This window comes from Homarus americanus, unplaced genomic scaffold (assembly GCF_018991925.1).
Source record: "Homarus americanus isolate GMGI-L3 unplaced genomic scaffold, GMGI_Hamer_2.0 scaffold760, whole genome shotgun sequence".
NCBI lineage: Eukaryota > Metazoa > Arthropoda > Malacostraca > Decapoda > Nephropidae > Homarus > Homarus americanus.
The window spans coordinates 3,433-13,626 of NW_024755591.1; the positions used below are offsets into that span (position 1 = coordinate 3,433).

At 43.2% G+C, this 10,194-nt stretch overlaps 1 protein-coding gene across 1 annotated transcript; it reads left to right on the top strand.

The window, feature by feature from the left end:
* The first annotated feature begins 531 nt into the window (after window positions 1–531).
* On the top strand, window positions 532–3,380 carry LOC121856577 (UPF0746 protein DDB_G0281095-like). The gene is made up of 3 exons (XM_042352194.1): window positions 532–791; window positions 1,276–1,930; window positions 2,432–3,380. Exons 1-3 carry the CDS (start codon window positions 779–781, stop codon window positions 2,520–2,522), a joined length of 759 nt encoding a protein of 252 aa, XP_042208128.1. The 5' UTR covers window positions 532–778; the 3' UTR covers window positions 2,523–3,380.
* The last annotated feature ends 6,814 nt before the right edge of the window (window positions 3,381–10,194 follow it).

Here is a 10,194-nt window from a genome sequence, read left to right on the forward strand (position 1 = left end):
TGATGTCCTGGTACTAATGTGATGCCCTGGTACTAGTGTGATGTCCTGGTGCTAGTGAGATGTCCTGTTACTAGTGTGATGTCCTGGTACTAGAGTGTTGTCCTGGTACTAATGTGATGCCCTGGTACTAGTGTGATGTCCTGGTACCAGCATGACGGCAGCACATGTTCACTGGGAGGTGTGACCCCCTCACCTGGCTGGACAGGTCACAGACACTATTACCATAACGGTGTAGCACAAAGTTTCCGTTCCACATTACCGAAAATTAGTCTTACTTAAAACAAGTTTCCTATATAATTATACAACCATATCTAATTCATTTTATCGATGTATTTTGGCATATCTGATCAATAATTAATCTCAGGAATTAAATAACGATACTTTATTAATGACTTGGGTTTTGTGAATTCAGTAGTTATGATGTAATAGAGCAATAGTAACGAGTATATTAGCCAGGTGTAATTAAGGAGGGCGTCGGCACAGTGTTTATAAGAGTGGGTGTTGAGAGGCGAGGCAGCAGTTTGGTGGCACCAGTCGAGGAGGATCTCAAGAGGCCGCATCACCACGCTACAGTACCGGCTTACCGTAACACCAAGCAACGTTACCACAAGATATCTGACTCTGTGTTAAGCAGAACCACACGGCTGCACACACTCCAGGACGCCAAACAACGTGACTAAAATATACTTGTATATGGTAGCACGAGAACCGGACAGCACGGGACAACTTTACCTGCAGGAACATCAAACAACTTAAAGACTCTTCATAACACAGAGCTATGGAGGGAAGAGGTTAGAGAAGGTGGTGGTGATGGCTGTTCCTTCTCTCACGTACAACTTAACTCCTCCACAACTGTTCCTCCTCTCATGTGAAACTTAACTCCTACACAACTGTTCCTTCCCTCATGCGAAACTTAACTCCTACACAACAATTGTTCCTTCCCTTATATCAGTCACGTCACCGCACAGTCTCACTAAATATACATTTTATATAAACGGATATGTTTTAGGTTCATGATGTCAAGCAGCATCTTTATATATAAATCAATCATATATATGACAGAAACAGATGCCTGATATCGCTAGTGTTCAGGGATTTTTGTTCCATAACTGTACACTCTTGTTATTTCACACGTCTTGAACACACAGATACAAGTCCACACACTGACATCATAATAACAACACTCCACAAATAATGTCCTAACCTAACCTAGCGTAATATAACACCACCTGTATAGACATTAATTAACTCTCACTGTACTTGTGGTGTTCTCAGGTGTAGTAGTGGTGGCGGCGGTGGTGGTGATGGTGGTGTGTGTGGTAACGACTCAGGCCTCCCAGGACACGCTACTGCAGGAGGTGCTGAAGGACTCCCAAGAGCTCCACCAACCCATCAAGGACCTCATCGAACAGCTGACAGAGGAAGGCAAGGATTGGTTCAGAAAGACAGGCCAAGAACAACAGGAAACGGAAAGGACATCGAATAAACAGGATGAGGAGGGAACAAGGAACAAACAGGAGGGCGGAACAAGGAACAAGTTGGACCAGGAGAGTACAAGGAAACAAGAGGGTGTGAACAGTAAACAACAGAGGAACAATGAATCCATAGAAAACAGAGAGAAGCAAAACAAAGAAAACCAGGTGACGGAACAGCAACAAAAGCAACAAAAGCAACAACAACAAGGTAACAACAACAAAAGAACAGGCCGGGAGGTGCAGGACGCCGCAGGAGGCACAGAGGAGGCAGGTCGACTGTTTCTGACGGGTCTAGACGGGACAGAACAGGTGACTATCAACCTGCAGGGTCTGTTGGCCTCCTTAGTGTACACTGTGTTGGGTGTTCTGCTCTTCAAGGTGTTGGCCGCCATCATCACAGGCCAGAACCTATCTTACTGGTGGAACAACTGGGCCAGCCGCCTCCTGCCCACACAGTAAGTCATCCACGGGTGCTTGTATCAGTACTAAACTTAATCTCAGTGTGGAGAGTCAACCTAACCATATATCACCAAACTTATCTACCTAACTTGACCTGACCCCCTCCCCTTAAACAGTGCTTCACCAGGCAAGTGCTTCATATATTCTTTACAAGTGCATTTTATGTTATAAGTGCTTCTCCTATCCTGTATACCTGCTTCAGCGAGCCTGCAACACGACCCCACAATGACCAACCCTTAAGTGGCGTTTTAATAAGCACTTCAATGAGTTGCAATAAATGTTTCACAAGGATTCCATAATTTGTCCATAAAGGTCATATAAATGTTACGAACACACACATGTTCAAACTATCACTGACACACACACACACATGTTCAAACTGTCACTGTCACATACTTGCAAATGATAACAGATAACCTGGATGCTGGAATAAATACACAGTAATAATTTGAGGGTGAGAAGCACTGTTATTATTATTATTATTATTATTATTACAGAGACTACTCGTCCGGCTACTACACAGACCAAAGTACCTACACTGCCTACAGAGCTTTGGATGACGTGGCCAAGAAATACCGGGAGGAATGATCTTCTCCACGCTGGCTGGCTCCTGTCTGACTCATAGATGGCTGAATACTGACTCATACATGGCTGAATACTGACTCACACATGGCTGAATACTGACTCACACATGGCTGAATACTGACTCATACATGGCTGAATACTGACTCATGCATGGCTGAATACTGACTCATGCATGGCTGAATACTGACTCATGCATGGCTGAATACTGACTCATACATGGCTGAATACTGACTCATACATGGCTACCTGCATGTAAATCCTACCTGGCAGAAATGAGAGGTGTTCATTGTCTCCTCTGGGTGTATGAGTTAAACATGGTGGAAAATAATTACCCGTGTTATTAATGACTATGATTGTGCTAAATTGCTGACACTATAGACATTGCTGACAATATCGACATGGCTGACGCTGCACACATTGCTGACGCTGCTAACATTGCTTACACTATAGACATTGCTGAACTATCGACATTGCTGACGCTGCTAACATTGCTGACACTATAGACATTGCTGACAGTGTTGACGCTAGACATTTCTGACACTAACCACATTGCTGACATTAACGACATTGCTGACACTACTGATGTTGCTGACACTTCTAATATTACTGATAAGGCTGACACTACTGACATTATTAACACTACTCAACAGTGTTATACAGTCGCCCTCCTGAACCACGAACCCCTAGAGAGAGACTCGTGAACCCGGAGCAGTAGACTGAAGCATTATGTGTGTTGATGTATTAACTTGATGTGGCGGGTTAACTGAACCTTAACCAAACTTGACTACTGGTTTAATATTTTTGTTGAGTGTATAGAAGCAATGTTTTCCATACACTGTTGTAAATAAAATGATAAATATATTTAGTTTTACACATTAACCAAACCTTAATACCTGTATGTTTATTTGTCTAAATATTTTACAAAACGTGAAATGATTTTATCCAGGTAAGTCTTGTGGTGTATTTTCATATAAATCCGTAATGCAGATTATTGTGTGAGCCTCTCCCAGTCACACCACAATCTGGTCCAGCACTGGCTGCATTAATGTACCCAACCTACAGTACTTAAGCTTGAATTTGGCTGTCTTATGATGGTACAAGACTTCTTAACTTATTAATTTATGGCTACTGGAACTTTCTGACTATTAAAACATTCACTTTCAAATCCCTCAAACTATCAGAACTTTCAGATTGCCGAAAGTTTCTGGTGGAACCTTTAATCTACTAAATTATTCAAGTTGCTGCAGCTATCGGACTCCCGGAACCGTAGATCTCCAAAATATCCAGACTTTTAACTTTAAGACTAGATCTTTTCGGACTTTTGGAACTTTCACTGTCGAATCTTTCAAACCAATAAGAAAATTCTGACCAGCGGAACTGTTAGGCTGTCGATAATCTCAGACTGGCGGAAGTGTGAGCCAACAGGTGAAGGTGTTAAACCCAATATGTAATAATTATTTTCCCTAACCCTGTTATTACCCGCCACACCTCTGAGTCAAACGATCATCTTAACCGAGTATCATTAAGAGTTACTGCAGACCCCGGCACGCCAGGAGGCTCAGCTCTCACCAACAACAACGATATTATAGTATTGCATCCCAAGACACTGAGTTATAACATTGTGTCGTGTGATAAAGGCGTCTCACTCACCACCTGTGTCACCTGTTTTTATGTAATGTAGTTATGGCTCTTGTGAGAGTTGATTATTTATGTGTGGTGATTGACGCTTAAAAACACACGCGCAAGTAAATATACTGTATACAGTGCATACATATATACAGACGCAATTACAAACTTGTACACATCTACACGGGCAAGAACAAGCACAGAAAGGTAAATAAACATACAACTAAAATACGGCCAAACTCGCCACCTAGCGACCATGTTGTATACTGTTGTGATACTGTTCCGTTATCCTCTTACTCCCCCCCCCCCACACACATCCTCTAAGTCTAAGATGTAGGTCATGGGTGGGGTGGGGTGGGGTGGAATGGGGAACAAACGTCATGCGTCCCTTTTCCCTGAGGCTCCCTTCCCCAGGGGGCCGCCTACCACACCACCACATTCTTACGACGAACGTGCCTCGGCAATCCCTCACCTTCTGTTACACTACCAACACCCCTCACGCCCCGTCACCGCTCACACTCAAAATTTCTCCCACGTCTCCATTTCTATAATAAGACTGGTCTCCTATGGTTTCCTGTGGTCTCCTGGTCCTGTGAAGCTGGAGGAACATAGGAGACTGTAGGCCAAGGATGTAGTGTAGTGTTGTTGTTGACGGAGGAGAGACAGTACAGTCATTTCACCATATTAGGCCGTCACCTCCCGACACAGTTCTAACACCACTGTATATATATTTTTGCTCCTCTTTTTCTGGACCGAGACACTATAGTACACTCATCTGTCTCGACTTATATAGTGTTAGTGTACACCAGAAGGCTCATGTATTCAGGTTAATTAAGATTTTCTCTCTTCATTTATCACACTTCATCGTAATAACTGTCTACCTCTTGATTTTAATTATGATGTTTCTTATAATTCATCTTTAAGGTCAGAACACAATCATGACGCTGAGGCCATCATGACGCTGAGGCCATCATGACACTGAGGCCATCATGACGCTGAGGCCATGACGCTGAGGCCATCATGACGCTGAGGCCATCATGACGCTGAGGTCATCATGACGCTGAGGCCGCTGAGGCCATCATGACGCTGAGGCCACCATGACGCTGAGACCATGACGCTGAGGCCATCATGACGCTGAGGCCATGACGCTGAGGCCATCATGACGCTCACCACATTATGTCATCATATATAGATCCATCTCCAGTAATTTTAACTCTCCCTCATCATCTATAACTCTCCAGTGCTCCCTAGACCTTCCCAGCTGCAGAGCGACACTTTACCGCCGCTCTCTCTGTTCTATACCGCCCCCTCTCTTCCTGCCCCCCCAGGTGGCGGTGCTGTGAATGGTCTCTTTCCCCGTTTACCCCGCAGTCACCATGCTTGTCTACCTGCTTATTCCTTTCTTGTTAATTGTCTGGTTAGGGAAAGTACAGTGGTTCGTGGTTTGGCTAGCGGTGCGGGGAAGACCTACCAGGATATGTAGAAAGTGGAGGAGGAGGGAGAAGTGGATCTAAGTGGAAGCTTACAGAAAATGACATTGGTGGGCAAAAGAGAGAGAGAGAGAGAGAGAGAGAGAGAGAGAGAGAACAGTTGTGGAGAACTAGAATGGTTGTGTTGTCAGTGGTGGCAGGAATGATGCTGAGTAAAGTAAATGGTGGTAACACCTGTTGTCAGTGGTGGCAGTAATGTTACAGGTGATAACAGAAAGGTTAAAAATCAAATTATTAATTAAGAAAAGAATAAGTAATAAAAAAAAGCATCTAAGACAAGGAGGAATAATAAGGAAATGTTGATAACGAGGCTATTCAGAACTTGTTGGTAACATGGAAAGGTGTCAGAAGTGTTGGCAGCGGTGGGTGTGTACGGCTTCCCCCACATTAGTCACACGTACACATGGAATACTAACAAGGCAAAACAATACAGATTTCTCCTGTTCATAACTTCTATTGTACCGTTCTTACCAGATGAGATCAACCACACGTGTATAACTTTTAACCCTTTGAGGACGATGACTTAACCCTCTGAAGACGATACTTTAACCCTTTGAAGACGATGAGTTAACCCTCCGGGATTCAAAGGGATAAGCCAAGTTGTACAGAGAGGAAAACAAGTGAAGTACTAAGGCTGACTAAACTATCATTAAAACAATGAAAAATAATCCCTCGAAATTTATACAATAAGGAGAATAAGATACTGTACTACTGTATTTAATTAAGTATGAAGTGTTGGTATAGACGCCTGGAGGAAGGAATGCTCCAGGTTCCGGGTCTCTACGTAGACATGGAATCCTCGACGATTTATATTAGAGTGACAGTTAAAATACGTTTGGAGTGGAGGGACAAGGTAACCAACCCTAAGTAGTCGTGAAGATGGCAGCTTGATCGTCGGTTGTGTAAACGACCCTCGACCTGACGGTATCCAGCATCTAATGCTCAACAATGCTCACCTCAAATAGTTCGCCCTCGCCACTATACTTTACACTTGGTAGAAGGAAGTGGGCAAGTGGATACAGCACTTGCCTTCAGTCCTAAAAAACGCTTACTTGATCTTAGGGCACTCTCAGTTCACCCAGCTGTAAATGGGTACTTAACTTACATTTGTGTAAGTGAAAGAGGTCGAATGCAGTACCGGCCATGCTGCCTCCTTGTGATCCTAACAGGCAGTGAGTGATGCCTATGGGACCCACTGTTACGCTTATCATAAACTTCCCTCTTGTTGATTATTACCCAAAGTGATCCAGCCTCTCCCTCCACTCATCGACCCAGACACCTTTACTAACGCAGCATCCTCTCTTGCACCTAAAATGGTTCCCGTTTCAAGACACACACACACACGCAGAGAGTGAAAAAAAAGAGAAAGATTAATACCGGATGTGTTCGCCCCCTCCCCCTCCCTCTCCCCCAAACAGATAAAACAAGTGGGTGAGTAGAACGCTTGAAGGCAACTCATACATTAATGCCTCCACCTCCCTCCCTCATCATACCACCCGTCCCTCCCCCAGCTACCCTCTCTCTCCTCTGGCTCCTATACCCACATATTTTCACCCTCTTTCTCTGACTGTTTTCTTCCCTCCCCTTGATAGGTCTGCTACCTCTGTCTCTCCCTCTGCTCACATACACAACTCAGACTAAAACCCGGTTACTTTTCACCAGTAGTGAGGAAGTATACATACACCATACATGTAGGTAGTGTAGTGAGGAAGTATACATACACCATACATGTAGGTAGTGTAGTGAGGAAGTATACATACACCATACATGTAGGTAGTGTAGTGAGGTAGAGAGCATGACACAATAACACTTGGTCTCTTCTCTCACCATCCAGTTATCATACAGGAACTGCTACTTTTTGTCTCGTACTTGACTGACGCCTGTGACCTACACTTCAGAGGCGTTCCCATCTTCCTGCCTCTACAAGCATCTACATCCGCACTTAACAAGCTCTCGTTCATTTTGCTTACTTAAACGATGCTTATTTCCTCTTCTAAAAGTTTTCATCTACTCCACAGCCGCCCCCCCTCCTTCACAGTCATACACGCCCCACTTCTTAACGATACAAGGGCTCCTCTGATATAATTATTACTAGTTGTCTTTTGTCTGCACCAAACCGTGGGGTGCAAATACCTGAATGCTAAAACCGATCCCGGAGATGGTAACAGTATTGAATGATGGAGCGAACAAAACTCACATTAGTTACCGACTCTGAGTGACGGGTAGCACCTGGCACTATAATGAGTCCATGCTTCACTGAACAGCTGTAGTGATCCAAGTCCTGATAAAGTCTATCATGGCAAGACTTAAACTGAGTTTGATGGAGAAATCGTCCAGCTGTACAACACCACAGCTGCATCATTAGTAACATCAGCCCCTCTCCAACCACAATTGAAGTATCAGACTCTAGTTAACCTGTGTGTTATCCACATGTTTCCTCCTATCTCTCTATTGAAAGTTTATGTCATTGTGACCCTCCCACCAATATATCCTTATGTAATTTACATTATTTTTGTTCATTGTGTATTTTGAGCAATTGGCTGAAAATTTCTCTCAATAATTCGTTATTATTATTATTATTACTTATTAAACCGGGAAGCAAGTGTACACACCGGACTTTTTTTTTTTACATTGTAAGTGGATGGGGAGGGGGGCCTGCCCTTTCAGTCGAGGGAAGAATTTTATTACCTCAAATTATCTACCCACCAGATAACGCATTTGATATTTATACAGAATTAAAAAAAACGCGCCACATGATGGTACATGTATAGTACAGTACAAGTACACACAGTACTTGTTCATATTCTCAGTTTACACGCACAGTATACCACGTGAATCTTTAATCTCCACATACAATACACTCATAGTGCTTCATATTTGTTTGTTTTTTATCAAACTCTTAAGTGGGGCAAATTTTATATCGCTCCCCCTACAGGAATTGCCTAGCTTATACTACAGGTAGTCAAGGGGCGACTTAATTGAAGTTTATAAACAACTCAGAGGGCATTACTCAGTCGAGGGTTCATACCTGGAGCTGGGGGACGTGCCCCACTAGCCTAGCGGGGCGGGTGGTCACAGCTTATGGTTGAAGAAGCCACAAGTTCGGAAAATTGTCAAGGCAAACTTTTTCTGAGTTTGTAAACTCTTGGCACACTCTGCCAGAGAGTGTGACAGCACCAAGAGTGAGCTCCTTCAAGACCAGACTTGACCAACACTGGCGCAGGTGCAGATACATTCTTTCCCCTTGATACCATGAGCCTTAACTTTTCTCAGAAGCCTCTGATGCGGTATTCTGTCAAACGCTTTGCTAAAGTCAAAGTAAATAACATCGTAATTTTCATCATTATCTACTACTTCGAAGACTTAACTAAAAAAAACGTCAGCTGATTTTCAGACAAGATTTTCCCTTTGTAAAGCCTTGTTGAGAATCGTAGATTAATTTGTTTTTCTCTAAATGCGATCGGATGTTATTTGCTACAATTGATTCAAGAAATTTCCCCATTATTGACGTCACACTAATCGGCCGGTAATTTGACGCTGATGTTCTGTCACCCTTTTTGAATATGGGTACTACATTTGCCTGTTTCCACAAGTCTGGCACAACTCTGGTGTCTAATGATTTTGTAAATACATTTACGAGGGGTCCGCTAATCTGTTCCTTACACTCTTTCAAAAGTCGAGGGAAAATTTCATCCGGCCCTGGGGATTTTGTCTTCTTTAATTTATTTATCTTCTTAAGAACATCCTCTTTTCTGATAGTGATATTCTTTAAATTCTCTTCTTCATTTCCCTAAATATCAGTGAATATCTTGCGAAGGTCACAAATATTTTTTTCCCAACACAGTAAATACGGTGATAATGGAACGTAAACAATTTATTTGACCATTATACTTCACTTGACTATGTAATAATTTATAGCACAAAAGTATATTATTCTACTTGTCGAAAATATCACCTTTACACTGGTGATTGTAGGTTGGCAAGTGAATTACCTACCACCACAACAGACACTTCGCCACCACCAGACACTGCCCCACCACCACAGACACTTCCCCACCACCAGACACTGCCCACCACCACCAGACACCACCACCACTGTAAACACTACTCCACCACCACCTATAAACGCTTCCCCACCACCACCACTATAAACCTTCCTCTACCACCACTATAAACACTTCACCCCACCACCACCACTATAAACATTTCCCCACCGACACTTCCCCACCACCACCATTCCTCCAGAGTGACCAACTGATGTACTCAAGATGGATCTGATTGTTCTTGGCTATAATATTTGACTGTCAGGTGAACAAGGTAACACCGCCTCTTACACTGGGATTTAAAACGCTCATAGAAATCGTGTTTGGTTTAAACAAGATAAAATTATGAAATCAAGAAGATATGGCAGCAGCCCATCTTATATCACCTGAAGATTCTTCTAACAAGCCCCCCCACCACCACCAAAAGTGGCACTTCTGTGTATAATAAGTAAAATCTGATTGGGTGCCTGATCTTCACGTGATGGCTAATGTCGAGCTGAGTTTGGCTGCGCCGAG